General features: G+C 42.9%; 1 protein-coding gene across 3 annotated transcripts in view; it reads right to left on the reverse strand.

Moving 5' to 3' along the window:
* Positions 1-21,136, reverse strand: part of LOC139584623 (protein Aster-B-like) — a 151,955-nt gene that overhangs the window by 17,663 nt on the left and 113,156 nt on the right. For all 3 annotated transcript variants that reach the window (XM_071416688.1, XM_071416706.1, XM_071416696.1), the window contains one exon: positions 11,803-11,823. In XM_071416688.1, coding sequence (XP_071272789.1) covers positions 11,803-11,823 — 21 coding nt within the window. The remainder of the gene's footprint in view (positions 1-11,802; positions 11,824-21,136) is intronic.

A 21,136-nucleotide genomic window follows, 5' to 3' on the forward strand; every position in this document is an offset into this window, starting at 1 on the left:
ATTTTTCTTTATTTACATTTTTTTTTTTTTTTTTTTTTACATTGTAGAATAATAGTGTCATCAAGACAAAGGGTGGCTACTTCGAAGAATCTCAAATCTCAAATATATTTTGATTTGTTCAACACTTCTTTGGTTACTACATGATTCCATATGTGTTATTTCATAGTTTCTACAATGTAGAAAATAGTAAAAATAAAGAAAAACCCTGGAATGAGTAGGTGTGTCCAAACTTTTGACTGGTACTGTACATATACAAAAGTATGTGGACACCCCTTCAAATGAGTGGATTCAGCTATTTCAGCCACAACCATTGCAGACAGGTGTATACAATCGAGTACACAGTCATGCAATCTCCATAGACAAACATTGGCAGTAGAATTGCCTTACTGAAGAGCTCAGTGACTTTCAATGTGGCACTGTCATAGCATGCCACCTTTCCAACAAGTCAGTTAGTCAAATTTCTGCTTTGCTAGAGCTGCCCCGGTGAACTGTGAGTGCTGATAATGTGAAGTGGAAACATCTAGGAGCGGCTCAGCCACAAAGTGGTAGGCCACACAAGCTCACAGAACGGGACCGCCGAGTGCTGAAGCGCGTAAAATCATCTGTCCTCGGTTGCAACACTCACTACCGAGTTCCAAACTGCCTCTGGGAGCAACGTCAGCACAAGAACCATTCATCAGGAGCTTCATGAAATGTGTTTCCGTGGCCGAGCAGCCGCACACAAGCCTAAGATCACCATGCACAATGCCAAGCGTCAGCTGGAGTGGTGTAAGCTCGCAGCCATTGGACTCCGGAGCAGTGGAAACGTGTTCTCTGGAGTGATGAATAACGCTTCACCATCTGGTAGTCTGATGAATCTGGCTTTGGCGGATGCCAGGAGAACGCTACCTTCCCTTTGCTGTTTCAGGATGACAATGCCCCTGTGCACAATGTGAGGCCCATACAGAAATGGTTTGTCGAGATCGGTGTGGAAGAGCCTGCACAGAACCCCATTGAGGTCAACCCCATTGAACGCTACCTTCCCCATTGGCTTTCTAGTGGAAAGCCTTCCCAGAAGAGTGGAGGCTGTTATAGCAGCAATATGGACCAACTCCATATTAATGTCCATGATTTTATAATTAGATGTTCGCCGAACAGGTGTCAACATACTTTTGGTCATGTAGTGTGTATATATATATTAGTGATTGGATATTATAGCTTACATGTTCAAATATGTAGCTGATCATCGAGGTGAAAATCGCACATCAAACAATACATTCAGGGCTATCAAACAAGCTCTTTCTTTAGCTCATCACTGAGGTATTTTCTGAGGCAGACGGTTCTAGAAAAGACCAGCCTCACTTTGTAAAACATCGGACCACCTGGAGTACTGAAAGCCCATCCACACTTCACAGTTAAGAGTATGTTGATACATTCTCCACACAGGGCTCGTCTCAAAATGGCTCCTGACAGAGCTGTACCCTTTTCACACTATTGTGCCGATAATACCGTACGGCCCTTTTTTATATTGTACAGTGTCCTCTGTAGCACGGTTCCAGCAACTATGGTGGATGCCAAACCAGGCAAGGGGCCGTATGTATTATCTAACAAGCATCACAGAGTAGGAGTGCTGATCTAGGAACAGGTCCCCCCTCTCCAGGCAATTTTATTCATTGTGATCTAAAATAATTTCTGAGACCCTTGATACCTTTAGTACAGTTCAGCTTGGCTCAGCTCAGCGATGTAAAAAGAGTACAGGTCAAACATCTTCACTCTCTGGCTCTGAACCACGGAGCCGTAGCTAACCGCAGTCAAGTTCTAGGCTGTATCACAACCGGGCGTGATTGGGAGTCCCACAGGGCGACGCACAATTGGCCCAGCGTCGTCCAGGTTTGGCCGGGGTAGGCCGCCATTGTAAATAAGAATTTGTTCTTAACTGACTTGCCTACTTAAATAAAGTTTCAATAAATCAAATTAAATAAATATAAAGACCAAAACAACTCTAGTGATTCATTGCAACGCTCTGAGCAATTAAGGTACTGTCCCAAATGGGCCCTGGTCAAAAGTAGTGCACTGGATTCTAATGCACTGGTTTGGGAATTTAGATATTTTCTAAACAGGGAGATGAGAAGTTTATGAGTTGGGGAGTTAAGAGTTTAGAGAAACTTCGAGGTTCACTGCACTTGACGTTCATCACCAATCCTATTTCCACCCCAAAGCCGTACAAAACAATGACCTTGACCGCATGTAGACCACAAGTCACTTTGCAGCACAGCACAGAGGTAGCCCCGACTAGATTATCCGCTTGGAATTCCCAAACTGTAACCCCCACCACCAACACCCTTCCGCCCCCACACCCGTCTCCACCCCAGCTCAATGGAGGGTGACTTACGGCTGGGACCCTCTCTGACTCCCAGTCCCAGGTCTCCCACTGGGCCTGGGCCTCGGCCTGGGTCTCATCGTCGTGTGGCTGAGGGATAGCCTCCCAGTCAGACAGACACTCCCAGTCTGTCCCATTCACTGTCTCTGTGTCCATGCTGACTGAAATATCCATGGCCTGGGCCTCTATGTTCTTTTGGCTCTCACCCCTCCCCTCCCTCTTATTTTCTTTCTCTCTTTTCTCTGGTCAAAGGTGTGAGCAGTGTCTCTATGCCTGGAGAGCGGTCGGTGCTGGTCTGGTATTCCCCCTTTGTCGTCGGAGTGGAATTCTTTGCTGTCTCTGAGAGCCAACTGTTTTTTAGGCCTGGATCATGATTCTGATTGCTCCCTTAGACGCACACACACGCGCGCACGCACACAGTGCCTAGGCTGCCGTTGACCTGCAGTAACCTCAGCCCTCGGGGGAGTGGTTGTTTGTCATCAGCCCCTGCCTCTCTATCTCTCTCCCCCTTTCTCTCTCCTCTAGTATGGTCAGAACTAATACAACGCGTCTCTGAACCCTCCCAAAGAGCCTTGGGAATCAGAGCTATCTGGAATGATATCTGTCACAACTACAGGTCGACCACTACAGGTAGCTGGCAGAGCTTTAGAGCCGAGTATAACTTAAAAAGACAGAATTATCAACAGCCTATTTCACAACTCAGTGCTCAAGAATGAAGGAACGTGAACGTTTCCTAACGCTCTAAAAACTGTAGAACCTAGAAACTATCGGTGTACCTGCTATCGCACACACCCACATTCATGACTGACATGACTGACATGACATGACTGACACAACCATGAATTCATGGTGACCAGTGGCAAGCGGAAGGCTACTCCTTTCTCCAGCTAAAAGTCCAGGCTGGGAGATAGCGAGAACTCCAGATGACAGCCAGTGTCATTAACTACTCTGGTAAATCCATAAAGTACAGTTAGGCATGTGTCCACAATGTAAACTGAGAAACGTATTTACACTCAGGAAAGCAGGAGACCCCTTTTTCCGGAATGGGAACGTCCCCCACCCTCCACCCCCTCTCTCTGTTCCTGTTTTTGGGGAAATTTGATCCCCCCTCGTAAGTCTTGAGAGGCCAGTTGAGCCAGGTGCACCGGTTGGTCCGGGTTAAGAACGGTCTAAGACCAAGTCAGGACCAAGTTTAACCCGGGTTAAGACGAGGTTAAGACCTGGGGCAGACACAGGACAAGCCTGTCAGTTTAAGATTTCAGAGGAAAATGCAACAATGCTTTGTAGTCTGGAATCAATGGATGGACCAGCGATGCTTTTAAGACGTTGGTTTAAAACAGTCCTCTTCACATGGAGTTTAGAGACAACTTATACGTCCAGGATAGCAAAACCTAGGGAGCTAAGACACTGCAGTCATCCCCAAAGTCATTTCAGAGAGCGATACCTCCAAAGGTGCTGTAGAAAGGCACGGTCTCCTCAAATGATTTCCCAAAAGCAATATTTATCCCAACATATCAAAACACACAATCCACATGGAGGGAAAGAAGTAGCTCTTTCCACACTGACACAGAGAAACCATACAATCCCAGCTCAAGCAGGTTCAACATCTAAAAATCCAACTGAGCAAATCAAAATATAATCCCGAAACAAAAAGAGCAGTAGCCTCTCGCTCTCTCTCCTTCTCTCAATCTCAGTCGTATTCCAATGTGTGAAAACGGACACACACACAAAGTCTTTGTCCTCAGTGAGAGAGCAGAAAGCCGAAAAATCCTCTTGGCCAGTCTGGGATGCTTTAGCTTGTCCAGTGAAGGGCCAGCTACTCATCAATGAAAGTGGTCAACAGTGCATCCCAGGACAGAGTGTAAACCCTGTGACTGACCACACGGACCACTGCACACTACTGACCAGGCAAACCACAACAGAGCTCATACCAGGACTCTAGTCCTACTGCTGAAATTGCGCTCTCTCTCTCTCTCTGCTTTATAACAAAAAAGCTGTGTAGGAGGAGCGAGCGTGTGAGTGTGTGTTTGTGTTAAGGGAGAGAGAGAAGAGAGAGAGAGAGAGAGAGAGAGAGAGAGAGAGAGTGAGGAAGGAGGGGAAATGGGAGGGCCCTAGCCCAGTGGGTGGGGTGGGTGTAGAGGGGTACTTGAGTGCAGCAGGAGTGAGTTTGAGTGTGTCTGTGTGTTTCTGCAATGTGAGTGTGTGCGCGTTTTGAGCAGTGTGCTTGTGTGTGCCTGCCGTGGGTGCCTGTATGGTTTTATGGGTATGAATCCTGTCCAAAAACCCTTCTCCCTCTCCTCCTTCTTGTCCAGTACCTCCCTCTCTCCTTCTCTCTCCCTCCTTCTCAGCCTGTCAGAAAGCCTGTTTCTACCCCACCCCATGGTGGCCCAACACATCACAACAACACTTCAGGAAGTTTAGAGAACCAATTGACTTCCTTGAAAAAGCCCTTTCTTTGCCTCCTCAATGAACTGAGTTGACCCCTATGGGTCTCTATGTGAAGACCCAGAGGATACACTGTATCCACATACGTGAAGTGTGTGTGTGTGTGTGTGTGTCCGTCCTGAGGTCCCGACTTGAACCACAAAGGTTTTTCCTCTTATGGTACACAGTGTGAATTTATTTTCCAGGAAAAGTGAGGGAGGCAACCATGAATTCAGAGGTTTGGTGTGCAGAGAGAGAGAGCAGCACACAGAAGTACCCATTGTATGTATTTGTGTGTGTGTGTGTCTGTGTGTGTGTGTGTGTTTTATCTATAGTGTAAACATTGTAGTATTGCCAAGGACAACTCCCCAGCCAGATCGCTCTCTTTCTCTAAATCTTTTTCTCTCCCTCCCACTCCCTATCTCTCAGGACATGGGGTGAATGAACTCCAAAGACCCTCTGATTGACGGGGATTTGGAGTTAGGGCCGTTGGAGGCGCCTACACTCATACCAGAAAGGTGATTCATACAGCTACACTGCCCTCCCCACCCCTCCCCCCAACCTGACTCTCCACCTTCACCCTCTCTCCCCTCCCCCTCGTCTCCCCCCACACAAACATCTGGCTGAGACCTTGCAGTCTCTCTGTGACATTACCCAAAGGAACCAGGGACGTGTTCAGGTCAGACACACTGTAGCAAAACGTTTTGAAATAGAACATGAAAAAGGAGTGTGTCTTAATGGACAAGTGTAAGTAGTACCTCCACATTTCACTCTGTTTTCAAATGTTTTCTCTCTACTGAACATGACTCAGTGCGCAGGATAATAGCCTACATATATCATTGTCACTGGGTGCATGTGGGGTGACTCTGGGTGCAGCTCCTCTCCCCTTTTTTTCTGTTAAGACTGCCAATGATAGAATGGTTGAAGTCCAGATCCATTGAACACATTGCAGAGACTAGAAACAATATGTTTTTTTCCCCACTATGCACCTGGAACAATATGCTGTTATAGGCTGTGTGAACAACCCTATGATAGACGGGCAGCCACAGTCAACTATAGCTTGTCTATTGACTGGGTGTGTTTCAACTCAAATCACATGTTATTTGTCGTAAGCTTCGCACACAACAGGTGTAGACTAACAGTGAAATGCTCACACACCGATCCTTTTCTTGTGACCTCTTTGAAGTCACACAGATCACATCATTCCGTTCCTTTTCATTTACAAAGCCCTGTTCGACAAGCTTCCCGCTTACCTAACTTCACTGTTAAGATTCAAAGTGGCAAGTTAGCCGACTTACCTAACTTCACTGTTAAGATTCAAAGTGGCAAGTTAGCCGACTTACCTAACTTCACTGTTAAGATTCAAAGTGGCAAGTTAGCCGACTTACCTAACTTCACTGTTAAGATTCAAAGTGGCAAGTTAGCCGACTTACCTAACTTCACTGTTAAGATTCAAAGTGGCAAGTTAGCCGACTTACCTAACTTCACTTTTAATATTTAAAAACGGTTAGTTATCAAACCCGTTCACAGGGTTGGCTAACTCTTGAGACTCCTTTGATAAGTCAGTCTTTAGTTTTCTGGCTTCACATGTTTGGAATGATCTCCAAAAGACATTTTGAATAGATGTGTCCCTAGGGCAGTTCAGGCCGTGCTGATAGGTTTTTCATAACGAAGAATGTGCCTATTATAGTTGAGTGTGTTTGGTGTATTTAAGTGATAATGCCCTCGAAGTCGGTGTTTTGAGGATATTGGCACCGTGCCAATATATCCCCAATCACTTTTACACAACGGGTAACCAACATATGCAAATAATGACGGACATATTTTCCTAAAAACATTTATTTTTATGAATTTATTCGTACTATTTCATCCTTACACAAGATATCGTCCTGTCACAAATCTAGGGTTGCTGCCCAAGCCGGCTGGTCCTTCGTTCTATCGGTTTGGTTGCTAGAGACGCGACCCAGTCGTTCAGTCTTTTTGTTCTGTATCTATGGACGCGACCTAGTTGTTTGTTCTAAATGTTCCATTGCCATATTGGCTGGCAACATTCTTATCCCTCGCTTGCTAGCTAGCCAACTATAGCTAATTTACAGTCACATCAAACAGTGCAGCCAGAATAACAACAGTAGCTGCATTTGCACTTGTTTAAGCTGTTTTCTAGTGACATTTATTTGGATACATCCATAACAATGAGCTAATGAGGCACGATTTTGCCTGGCATAGAAAATGTGCTCTCTCATTAGGACACTGTTGTTCAGAGGAGCTAGCCAACACAGCTAACACAGTAACTTCAATCTGAAGCTGGAAAGACATCAAACTAGCTGCACTTCATTTCGTTTGACCTTTCTTCATTTTACATTTCTTTGTATATATCCATAAATATTATGCCAGCTGATTCATGATTTCGACTGGCTGAGAAATGCTGTCTGCCTGTCTGTCTCGTCCCAACTCCCGACACATTCATTACTATGGGACAGCTGGAGATGGAATCTGAACATTGAAACAATGTTACAAATGTCGGAGAGACACACAGCAAGGTTTATACAATTGAAATAAATTCATTAGGTCCAACACTTTACATGTTGCGTTTATATTTTTGTTTAGAATAAATATAGGTAGGTGTAAAGTGACTAGGCAATAGGATAGATAATAGATAGTAGCAGCATCGTATGTGGTGAATATGAAAGTGTGTGTATGTGTGTGTGTGGCTTCAGTATGCATGTGTGCGCGTGTTATGTGTGTGTGGGTGTATGTATAGTGTGTGTATGCGTGTGTGTGATGGGGTGTCAGTAAGTATGTGTGAGTGTGTGGGTATAGTCCAGTGTGTGTGCATAGAGTCAGTGCAAGTTGTTAGTACAAAAAAGGGTCAATGCAGGTAGTCCAGGTAACCATTTGATTAGCTATTTAGCAGATTTGTTTAGCAGTCTTATGGCTTGGGGGTAGAAGCTGTTAATTGTCCTTTTGGTTCCAGACTTGGTGCACTGGTAAACGCTTGCATAGAGAACAGTCTATGGCTTGGCTGTCTGGAGTCTCTGACACCGCCTGGTATAAAGGTCCTGGATGGCAGGGAGCTCGCCCCCAGTGATGCACTGGGCCGTACTTACCACCCTCTGTAGCGCCTTGCGGTCGGGTGCCTTGCAGTTTCCTTACCAAGCGGTGATGCAACCCGTCAAGATGCCCTCAATTGTGCAGCTGTAGAACTTTTTGAGGATCTGAGGGCCCATGCCAAATCTTTTCAGCCTCCTGATGGGGAAGAGGTGCTGTCGGTTGGGCTATCATGCAGTGAAACTGCGCAGTTCTAACTTCATCCCCTTTTCCCTTTACAGTTTCATTTTCTGTTCATTTCTCTGGCTGTGTGGAGGAGTCTGTGTTTCTTAGATCTCGTGGTCATAATGTATCCTATCCTCATAATGTATCCGATCCTCATAATGTATCCTATCCTCATAATGTATCCGATCCTCATAATGTATCCTATCCTCATAATGTAGGCTATCCTCATAATGTAGGCTATCCTCGTGTAGCCTATTCTCCTCAGCGTACACATCCCAGACAAACTGAAATGGTCCACCCACACAGACAGTGTGGTGAAGAAGGCGCAACAGCGCCTCTTCAACCTCAGGAGGCTGAAGAAATGTAGCCTGTCACCTAAAACCCTGACAAACGTTTACAGATGCACAATCGAGAGCATCTTGTCGGGCTGTATCACAACCTGGTATGGCAACTGCACCACCCTCAACCGCAAGGCTCTCCAGAGGGTGGTGCGGTCTGCACAACACGCCACCGGGGGCAAACTACCTGCCCTCCATTAAACCTACAGCACCCGATGTCACAGGAAGACCAAAAAGATCATCAAGGTCAACAATCACCCGAGCCACTGTCTGTTCACCCCGCTACCATCCAGAAGGCAAGGTCAGTACAGGTACATCAAAGCTGGGACCCAGAGACTGAAAAACAGCTTCTATCTCATGGCCATCAGACTGCTAAACAGCAATCACTAACTCAGAGAGGCTGCTGCCTACATTAAGACCCAATAACTGGCCACTTTAATAAATGGATCACTAGTCACTTCAAACAATGCCACTTTAAATAATGCCACTTTAATAATGTTTACATATCTTACATTACTCATATCATATGTATATACTGTATTTTATACCATCTATTGCACCTTGCCTATGCCGCTCGGCCATCGCTCATCCATATATTTATATGTACATATTCACCCCTTTATATTTGTGTGTATTAGGTAGTAGTTGGGGAATTGTTAGAGTACTTGTTAGATATTACTGCATTGTCGGAACTAGAAGCACAAGCATTTCGCTACACTCACATTAACATCTGCTAACCATGTGTATGTGACCAATAAAATGTGATTTCATTTGATTTGATTTAATGTAGCCAATCCTCATAATGTATCCTATCCTCATAATGTATCCTATCCTCATAATGTATCCTATCCTCAAAATGTAGCCTATCCTCATAATGTAGCTTATCCTCATAATGTATCCTATCCTCATAATATATCCTATCCTCATAATGTAGCTTATCCTCATAATGTAGGCTATCCACATAATGTATCCTATCCTCATAATGTAGCCTATCCTCATAATGTAGCCTATCCTCATAATGCCACCTATAATGTTGTGCCTTCCTGTATTATACTTATGCTAAAATGTTTATTCTATTCTACTGAGCCATTTACTTAAGTTCATATTCTTAGATTGTATTATTGTTTTTGTATTGTCAAGGAGCCTGCAAGTAAATATTCCGTTGACGGTGTATACCACGTGTATCCCGTACATACCACTATTAAAACTTGAAATTGAACCACACAGACTGTAAACAGTAAATACAAGACGTTTTGGACCCAGGGACATTGCTTCTGGAACAGCTAATGGGGATCCTAGTAAATAAACAAATAACAATACCTAAAATGGCTTCTCAGCTGCTCAGTCATACTGTGGTTTATGGCCAAAGAATCGGTTTGTTTTACAACCACTACAGACCGTTAGGTTCAGACACACCTCATCTATATCCAATCAGGCATGACCTGGACACACTGACCTGGATGCAAGTCATGCCGCCGTAAATCACTGGAGTCCAGTTAGGTTGGAGTAACACTCTACACTCACTATAAGCACACTCCAAAGAGGCTTAGCAAAATTCTGCTTTGTGACTTTACTGCACACCACATGAAGGGCCTTGCACTGAGATTTCGGTGTATGACAGAATGTGTAACTTTACTCAAGCGTCAGTGATGTTTTGCTGAGGAGAACATTGCTGGAGTGCAAACCCAGTCTTACTACACCACCAAAGGCCCAAAGGTGACAGACAGCACGAAATGTAAGGTACAGATGTAGGCTACCATGTTTGTTCAATGGACTAACAACTCAACTCTCCTCTGACACTGAAAAAACAGTGTCCCTAATTCACATCTCCCTAATTCACACTTCCTGTTGATATTCAGAAACAGGAAGTGCATCACACTACATATTCACCACCATTAACTAAATCCGGCACACTGTAATGCAACGGACAACAGAAACAAGCATTTGTTATTGGACAAATCCTGGTCGTCAGCAAAGCCAATACAGTACATGAAAATTCAAATACACAGTAATGTTCATATAATATACTGCAGACTTGGTAACTAAAAACAGAAAAAGGCAGGCGTGGGAATGACTGAGGCTGGTAATGCTAGTCATGGGGTTGGATCTGCATTGATCAGGCTCATTCAGTGATGGCGTCCCAAATTGCACCCCATTCCCTATAGTGCACTACTTTTGACCAGGGGACAAGGGACACTGGTCAAAAGTATTGCACTGTGTAGGGAATAGGGTGTCATTTGGGACACAATCCTGATACACAGAACAAAAGTCAGCTTGATTCATCACAGGGTGGTGGGGCGATCGACTGATCGCTTCACAATGGACCTTTTGTCAGCTTCACTGCTTATCTGCAGTCCAAGGGCACACAGGCCATGGTTGCAGTCAGATGCATACACAAACGTATTCAGCACACACACACACACACACACACACACATATACACAGACATAGAAGCATGCAAACACATACATACACACACAGAAAACATGACAGAACAACGTCGTCTCATACTGAATGTCATTTGTCTCCAATCTCTCTCCATTTCCCATGGGAAAAATATACCACGAGGCAACTCCATTGTTAAATGTGTGTTCCCTATTCACCAGGTGAATCGCAAATTGAGGAAATGTTCATGTTTACTTTAATGGCATTTAAATGAGCCTTGATTTTCATTTATTTGTTGGGATTAAAAGTGAATTCATAATTTCATATGAATAATGAATGTCATCATTACCAGGTACGTGCTGATAGATAATTTGTAGTACTTCAAAGGCAGGTCTTTTCAAATCTGCAGAGCAACTGTTCTCGCTATTGGTTTCCCCGTGACTTCTATTTTAAAATGATATATGGAGAAGAAGCAAAGTAGCCTAGGTGAGGTGTCCATGCAGCACATCATTCATTCACATCAAATCATTCAACATGAGATTGCCTGCCTCAGAAATATGTGTTAAAAATGGGAAAATGTGTCACACCTTTCCCTTCATGTTGGTTTTGGGTGTTGTTGGGTTGCAAGTCAACAGAATTCAAACTCTTTCATCCTTTGTTAAAAATGATTACTGTTCTCATGCTCAGCCAATAGCAGCATTCGAAGAAAGATTCGAAGAGGTATAGCATGATACCCAACAATCAGCCATCAATCAACTGACAAAGTACAACACGGTCAGACAACATGAAGACCTGTCTTACCCATATCACTTTGAAATACTGTATATATGGTCATAATGGTAATTTTAACAAATGCTTGTATCCCGAGCAACTTCACACACACACACACACACCATGTGGGAATCAAACTCACAAATGAAAGCGCCTTGCTCCAACCCACTGTGCCAACGAAACATGCAACATTTCACACACAGTAACAAAACAGCTCATCCAGAAGAGGTAGGAGAAGAGGTAGGGACTTACGTTGTACCAGCTCTGGCTTTTCTGTGGTTACAAACATCAAGGTGAAGGAGACAAAAAAAAGATAAGAAACATGAGACATGGGTTAGTGCACACACAAAAGAGCTTTCACAACTTATACAGTCTGTCACACTGCTAACAAAACCTTAGAAAAGTATGTAAGAAGTAAATATAAAAGTCAATACTCATATACACCACAAGAGAGCAGCAATGGGCTGCATATTAATAACTGGGGGGTAATGATGACATTCAAAAGTTCAATTATTGATAGGAAGAGATCTTGTCCATATATGATATTGTAGTAGACTTTAAGACTAGGTGTGCATCCTAAATGGCACCATATTCCCTATAGTGCACTACTTTTTACCAGGGTCCATAGGGTTCTACTCAAAAGCAGTGCACTATGTAGGGAATATAGAGCATTCTAGATACAGTTGAAGTCAGAAGTTTACATACACTTAGGTTGGAGTCATTAAAACTCGTTTTTCAACCACTCCACAAATTTCTTGTTAACAAACTATAGTTTTGGCAAGTCAGTAAGAACATCAACTTTGTGCATTACACAAGCAATTTTTCCAACAATTGTTAACAGACAGATTATTTCACTTATAATTCACTGTATCACAATTCCAGTGGGTCAGAAGTTTACATACACTAAGTTGACTGTGCCTTTAAACAGCTTGGAAAATTCCAGAAAAGGATGTCATGGCTTTAGAAGCTTCTGATAGGCTAATTGACATAATTTGAGTCAATTGGAGTTGTACATGGGGATGTATTTCAAGGCATACCTTCAAACTCAGTGCCTCTTTGCTTGACATCACGGGAAAATCAAAAGAAATCAGCCAAGACCTCAGAAAAAAAATTGTAGACCTCCACAAGTCTGGTTCATCCTTGGGAGCAATTTCCAAAGGCCTGAAGGTACCACGTTCATCTGTACAAACAATAGTACGCAAGTATAAACACCATGTGACCACGCAGCCATCATACCGCTCAGGAAGGAGACACGTTCTGTCTCCTAGAGTGGAACGTACTTTGGTGTGAAAAGAGCAAATCAATCGCAGAACAACAGCAATGGACCTTGTGAAGATGCAGGGGGAAACAGGTACAAAAGTATCTATATCCACAGTAAAACGAGTCCAATATCGACAAAACCTGAAAGTCTGCTCAATAAGGAAGAAGCCACTGCTCCAAAACCGTCATAAATGCCAGACTAAGGTTTGCAACTGCACAAGGGGACAAATGTCGTACTTTTTGGAGAAATGTCCTCTGGTCTGATGAAACAAAAATAGAACTGTTTGGCCATAATGGCCATCGTTATGTTTGGAGGAAAAAGGGGGAGGCTTGCAAGTCGAAAAACACCATCCCAACCGTGAAGCATGGGGGTGGCAGCATCATGTTGTGGGGGTGCTTTGCTGCAGGAGGGACTGGTGCAGTTCACAAAATAGATGGCAACTTGAGGTAGGAAAAATATGTGGATATATTGAAGCAACATCTCAAGACATCAGTCAGGAAGTTAAAGCTTGGTTGCAAATGGGTCTTCCAAATGGACAATGACCCCAAGCATACTTCCAAAGTTGTGGCAAACAAGGACAAGGCAAACAAGGACAACAAAGTCAAGGTATTGGAGTAGCCATCACAAAGCCCTGACCTCAATCCCATAGAAAATTTGTGGCCAGAACTGAAAAAGCGTGTGCGAGCAAGGAGGCCTACAAACCTGACTCAGTTACACCAGCTCTGTCAGGAGGAATGGGCCAAAATTCACCCAAGTTATTGTGGGAAGCTTGTGGAAGGCTACCTGAAACATTTGACCCAAGTTAAACAATTTAAAGTCAATGCTACCAAATACACTCAATTAGTATGTAAACTTCTGACCCACTGGGAATGTGATGAAATAAATAAAAGCTGAAATAAACAATTCTCTCTACTATTATTCTGACATTTCACATTCTTAAAATAAAGTGGTGATCCTAACTGACCTAAGACGGGTCATTTTTACTAGGATTAAATGTCAGGAATTGTGAAAACTGAGTTTAAATGTATTTGGCTAAGGTGTGTGTAAACTTCCAACTTCAACTGTATGTATGAAGGCCTCTTATGATAGCAGCTTACAACGAGCTGCCTTCAAGTGTGTAAAAAATATTCTGTTACAAATGAATCATCCGTATTACACATAAAACAACCGAACTTCAACATCCTTTTGATGATTTTTCTGGTTGTTAACTTGTTTTGTAGTTGAGAAAACATCCTATAACCAGACGACAACCAGCTGGTCTCTGTTACAACCATGATGAGGTCAAGAACGACTAAAATGTTCTGGGGTCTGGTCCAGTGGTAGTGCTGCTGACACCAGATGACCTATTGCCTGTCTGGTCATGGGTTGTAAAACCTGCCCTGCAACTTTCAATTCTGTTTCTGCCTACATCTCATTTTGCTCAATACCTCTCCAATAAAGAAAAAATATAAAAAGGGAGTGGATGTCCAACAACGAGTACGCAACCTAACCACGACGTCATTGTAACCAGTTACACCCGCTAGGAGATTCACGTTTGGAGCACACTGAACCAAGGATAAGTAGGTTGAGCTAGGCGGTGAGGTGAAATATCGTCACAAGCAGGGGTCAAGTTTAAGAGGGCTATGGAGGTTTAAGAGGTCTATGGAGGGTTAAAGAAAAGATGCGCGCTTACTTTAATCAGTTTTAGTCTGTCATACTGGAAAGAAAATAAACACACAGACAAAAGCGGTCATGCAAATGAGAGATGAGAGAGTTAAGATGACACATACAGACATGCAGTGCCTTCGGAAAGTAATTACCATTTTTTGTCAATGATCTAGACAAAATACTCTCTAATGTCAAAGTGGAAGAAAATTTTAATTTTAATTTTGTTGAATTAATTGAAAATAAAAAATTAATTTATCTTGATTAGATAATTATTCAACCCCCTGGATAAATACATTTGTCGAATCACCTTTGGCAGCGATTACAGCTGTGAGTCTTTCTGGGTAAGTCTCTAAGAGCTTTTCACACCTGGATTGTACAATATTTGCCCATTATTATATTTCCTGTGCTTAGCTCTGATCCGTTTATTTTTATCCTAAAAAATGAGTCCTTGTCGATGACAAGCATACGCATAACATGATGCATCTTTTGGAATATTTTGTATTCTGTACGTGTTTCCTTCTTTTCATTCTGTCATTTAGTTTAGTATTGTGGAGTAACTACAATGTTGCTGATCCATCTTTAGTTTTCTTCTATCACAGCCAATAAAATCTACAACTGTTTTAAAATCACCATTGGCCTCATTGTGAAATTTCAGAGCGGTTTCTTGCCTCTCCAGCAACTCAGTTAGGAATAACGCCTGTATCTTTGTAATAACTGGGTGTATTGATACACCATCCAAAGAGTAATTCATAACTTCACCATGCTCAAAGGGATATTCAATGTTTTTTTACCCATCTACCAATAGGTCCCCTTCTTTGTGAGGCATTGGAAAACCTCCATCGTCTTTGTGGTTGGATCGGTGCTTGAAATTCACTGTTTGACTGAAGGGTACAGAGATGGGGTAGTCATTAAAAATCATGTTAAACCTTACTATTTGACATGGAACTTATTTGACTTGTTAAGCAAATATTTACTCTAGAACATATTTAGGCTTGCCATAACAAAAGGGTTGAATACTTATTGACTCAATTGTAGAAATGTGTAAAAACAATTCCACTTTGACATTATGGGGTATTGTGTGTAGATCAGTGACACAAAATCTCATTTTAAATTCACGCTGTAACACAACAAAATGTAGAAAAAGTCAAAGAGGTGTGAAAACTTTCTGAAGGCACTGCATATTACATACAGTATGACATACACTGGAAGGAATGACAGAGTTGGAATGTGGATGGTTTGTCGTTAGCTGTTATGGTGTTCCAAAAGGGAGTCAAGCCGTTTGAGGCTGTCGATTATGTACCTTGTGTTCTAACTCAGAGGCTGGAGAGGCTGAATATATGAGTGTGTGGTGAGTGTGTGCTCCTCCAACTAAGAGGATAGTGACCAACGGTGAATGTCTATTACTTTTCCACTCCACATGTCACATGTACAACTCCCCACTGGAGACCACGGTCCAATCCCCGCGTCCACTCTTACACTATTTCTCCCACTTTCCTGTCTCCCCACATAATTTTCTCACTGTCTGAATAAAGTGTCAAAACACCCCAAAAATATATATTTAAACTTTTCCCCTTCCATATGTTAGCTTGTTCAGAAAGTATTACAAGCTAGTTAGCGGTGGTTGGTGGGAGGCGAAGTAGTGTGCGTGTGCATCTGTGTGTATGTGTGTGTGCGTACATGCCTTCAAATACTCATGCTCGGGGTCTGTCCTGGTACCACAGCAATGCTACAAAACACCACAGAACAGACTTCACTCATACAGCGTGGTACTCCATCAAAGTAAAGAAACAGTATGAACAGTAGCTCTGAGGTGAAGTTTCCCCTGGGTACAGATCTAGGATCAGCTTCCCCCAACCTTAACCATTATTGGGGAAAATAAAAAACTGACCCAAGATCAGCATCTAGGGGCAACTTCAGTACCTGTAACACAGAACATTTCACACAGAGGGCCACATAGGGGATCATGATGTCGTCAGGAAAGAGTGTTAGAGTAGGGTAGGAAGGCTAGGTCATGTTCATTAGGCACAAAACAGAAGAGAGCCCACTGAGAACGGCAGGGACTATCTGGCATTGTTCAATAAGAACCATTCATTTTTGTTGCAAAACGTTTTAAAACATGTTATGTTGCGTGCCCTAATGAACACAACCTTGAGAAGGGGTTAGGCAAGGTCAAGAGAAGTGAAAGAAGGTTAAGATAACAAAGACCGTATGGTCACAACAAAGTATACGTTAGTATACTCTTAGTATAGCCAACTCTTAGTATAGACTCTTAGTAAACTCCTTGAGCCAATTGCAACCACTGATGGCCACTAGGTTATCACCAGCTGATCTCTCGTTATACCATCAATACGCTCTAAAATCACCCGCAGAGCTGATCTCAATTGCAACCATCATCCACCACTGGTTTACCGCTCCATATCGCAGATGTCGGGGTTATGTTCTAGTCCTGATTGATTGCAACTAACATTTATCAAGACCATTTTGTTTTCTGGTGGGTATTATCATTGGAACATTTCAATCTGGCTATTTAAGCAGACGAAAGGGGGGCGATTAATCTCTTCGACAATCATTCCAAACAACTGAAATAATGCATTTCATTTCCTCGTTCACCACGGAAAATCTATTATGGCAACGAAACAACCCAAACATTATATGAACGGAAGAAATCATGGTGCAGGATACATTTTTTGCAATTTATTTAATCCATTAATGATTTTACTTGTCCTAATAAAACATTTCTTATCAAGAGGGGGAAAGGAAATAGTCCTGAACGGTTGGCTACACATTAGACACTTGAAACTACTGTGCATCTGGAAAGTATCCAGTTTTCTTCCCCTCATCAATCTACACACAATACCCCACAATGACAAAGCGAAAACAGATTTTTAGACATTTTTGCAAATGTATTAAATATAAAAACAGAAATACCTTATTTACATCGGTTAAAGTTGACAGCGCATGTCAGAGCAAAAACCAAGCCATGAGGTCGAAGGAATTGTCCGTCGAGCGCCGAGACAGGATTGTGTCGAGGCACAGATCTGGGGAAGGGTACCAAAACATTTCTGCAGCATTGAGAGGTACCCAAGAACACAGTGGCCTCCATCATTCTTAAATGGAAGAAGTTTGGAACTACCAACACTCTTCCTAGAGCTGGCCGCCCGGCCAAACTGAGCAATCGGGGGATAAGGGCCTTGGTCAGGGAGGTGACCAAGAATCCAATGGTCACCCTGTAGGGATCTAGTTCCTCTGTGGAGATGGGAGAACCATCCAGAAGGACAACCATCTCTGCAGCACTCCACCAATCAGGCCTTTATGGTAGAGTGGCTGACGGAAGCCACTCCTCAGTAAAAGGCACGACAGCCTGCTTGGAGTTTGCCAAAAGGCACCTAATGTACTCTCAGACCATGAGAAACAAGATTCTCTGGTCTGATGAACACCAATATTGACTTCTTTGGCCTGAATGTCAAGCGTCACGTCTGGAGGAAACCTAATGTACTCTCAGACCTGGCCAATACCATTCCTACGGTGAAGCACGGTGGTGGCAGCATCATGCTGTGGTGTTGTTTTTCAGTGGCAGGTACTGGGAGACTAGTCCGGATCGAGGGAAAGATAAACGTAGCAAAGTACAGAGAAATGACAACCTGCTCCAGAGCGCTTAGTACCTCAGACTGGGTATACTTTTGTAAATAAGGTATTTCTGTTATTTTAAATACATTTAAAAAAATCTCTCAAACTGTTTTTGCTTCGTCATTATGGGGTATTGTTTGTAGATTGATGAGGGGGAAAAAACTATAGAATCTATTTTATAATACCGCTGTAACGTAACAAAATGTGGAGAAGAAGTCTGAATACTTTCCGAATCCACTGTAAATTGATATTGTATTCTAGTAGTTATTTAAAGTTACACAAATTATATTGTTTTTATTAAATATTGTTTGCGGGTAGGCTGGGAGTGAAGAGTAACATTTCCTATGCTGTGAATAGCGGACATTTCTTTATTTTTAGAACAACGTGCTAACACTCAATAGTGAACCTTTATATTTTCTCCCAGGCCAGTATGTCTACAGTGGCATATTGTACTTTATTGAAGAAACAATGTCTGAATTTGACGGAAATATGGTAGGGAGAGTAACCTCTTATTATTTGGATGTCGTTATCTTCACCAAAGAATCAGCTGCAGAGTGCTTTGTTTTATAATGATATCTAAATTGTCTATCACACATGTTGCATTACGTATCACTTTCCTTTACAATGTGGTAATTCATTAAAATTGTCTTCAATAACTTTATTTTTGCAGAAGAGTAGCCTCGCTGTAGGCATAATTTGGCTAAGTAGGCGACTTGTCTGGAAATAAACGTGTTTTTTCAGTTGTAATATGTCATATTCTTCCATGTATCTTTTTCGATTTCGCTGTTCCTGATAGTATGTTTCATTGGGGCGGGAGTAGTAAATGCAGACAATGACCATTTCCCACGCCATTTCCACTGTCCAGTATCAAGCTGGCTTGACACCGTAACAGTGTCAGATCAGCTGGTCTGCTAGTTTCATCACACTGTTTATTAGTTGCAAGCAGAGTTATTTTAGCTTGGCGTTCCGTGTAATCTCCCGTTTAGTAGTGTGTTATGAAATCCAGCGGTAACCTGCAGTAATAAGGTAGCGAACTTCAGTCTTATGTATGCAGTTAAAATGTAGAGATGGGTGGATGAAAGGTACACTGCAATTTGACGTCATACAAAGCAGGGTCACTTCCTGCTTAAAGACCACTAGAGTACAGTCGTTTTTTATGTCTGTAAGCAGGAAGTGACCCTGCTTTGTATGATGGACATGTCTCAAGGGAGTTCATAAATTGAAAAGAGCCAATAGTGTCAGTCTTGGCAGATTTGAATTCTGTCTGTAAACAGGAAGTGGCCCCCAGCGCTGTATGATGACATCATATTGATGAGTGTACCTTTAAGGTAGGATGGGATAATGCAGTGTGATCGAGGCGTGGAAAGATGAGCAACAGTAATTTAGGGTAATGTTGAATAGTCTGAGGGTTTCCGGTTACCATGATTAACCATTTTAACATCTGCTCTAGCAGCATAAAAAGTACATTATGAGTTAACGCTGTAGCTAGCATGGCATGAGGGAGATGAGATCAGGTCAGTGCAAGGGTAGGCTAATATAGTTGGTTAGCAAGGGGTAAGCTAGGTAAGGTTAACATAGCTTAGCATTGAGAGTGTTGGGTAGTCTCATCAGGTAGAGTAGGGCGGGATTGCATAGGGTAGGATAGGTAAAGACAGGATAGAGGCGCACGTTAGCTTAGCATAATGTAGGGTGGCATAAAGGAAAAACAATTAGCCTATCGCAGGGATATTGGGCAAGTCACGAGGCATGAGTACAAGCTAGAAGGAGGGAGGAGAAAAACCAGAAAAAGAGTGATGCTTACTTTGGAAAGTCGCTTGTGAGACTAGCATGCATGAGAAGAAGAACAAAGAAAATCAGAAAACTAGAACAAAAAGAGCAAATATATATAAGGAACAAAAACGTTTCAAGTTACAGACTTGGCTTGTGGGGGGTTTGATGATTGTTCAGGTGGTGAAGAAATGTAACAACCATGTCTCAAAAGTAAACATGGCAAACGAAAGCATGACAAGTGACGGACAAGTCAACTCCTGAGAGTGGAAGTGAGGCAACATCAGCATGAAATGAGATATGAAAACGGTTGAGAAGAACCTTACTATGATATACAGTGCATTCGGAAAGTATTCAGACCCCTTCACTTTTCCCACATTGTTACGTTACAGTGATTTAAATAGTTTCCCCCCTCAGTCTACACACAATACTCCATAATAACAGAGCAAAAACAAGTTTAGACATTTTTGCAAATGTATTAAAAATAAAAAACGTATCACATTTACAAAACTATTCAGACCCTTTACTCAGTACTTTGTTGACGCACATTTGGAAGTAATTACAGCCTCGAGTATTCTTGGGTATGACGCTACAAGCTTGGCACACCTGTATTTGGGGAGTTTCTCCCATTCTTCTCTGCAGATCCTCTCAAGCTCTTTCAGGTTGGATGAGGAGCATTGCTGCACAGCTAATTTCAGGTCTCCCCAGAGATGTTCGATTGGGTTGAAGTCCGGGCTCTGGCAGGGCACCTCAAGGACATTCAGAGACTTGTCCCGAAGCCACTCCCGCGTTGTCTTGGTTGTGTGCTTAGTGTCGTTTTCCTGTTGGAAGGTGAACCTCCGCCCCATGCTGAGGTGCTGAGCGCTCTGGAGAAGGTTTTCATCAAGGATCTCTCTGTACTTTGCTCCGTTCATCTTTCCCTCGATCCTGACTAGTTTCCCAGTCCCTGCCGCTGAAAAACATCCCTACAGCATGATGCTGCCATCACAATGCTTCAATGTAGGGATGGTCCCAGGTTTCCTCCAGACGTGACACGCTTTTTGGCAAACTCCAAGCAGGCTGTCGTGCCTTTTACTGAGGAGTGGCTTCCGTCTGGCCACTCTACCATAAAGGCCTGATTGGTGGAGTGCTGCAGAGATTGTTGTCCTTCTGGAAGGTTCTCCCATCTCCACAGAGGAACTCTGGAGCTCTGTCAGAGTGACCATCAGATTCTTGGTCACCTCCCATACCAAGGCTCTTATCCCCCGATTGCTCAGTTTGGGAGGGTGGCCAGCTCTAGGAGGA

Source organism: Salvelinus alpinus, chromosome 1 (assembly GCF_045679555.1).
Source record: "Salvelinus alpinus chromosome 1, SLU_Salpinus.1, whole genome shotgun sequence".
Lineage (NCBI taxonomy): Eukaryota > Metazoa > Chordata > Actinopteri > Salmoniformes > Salmonidae > Salvelinus > Salvelinus alpinus.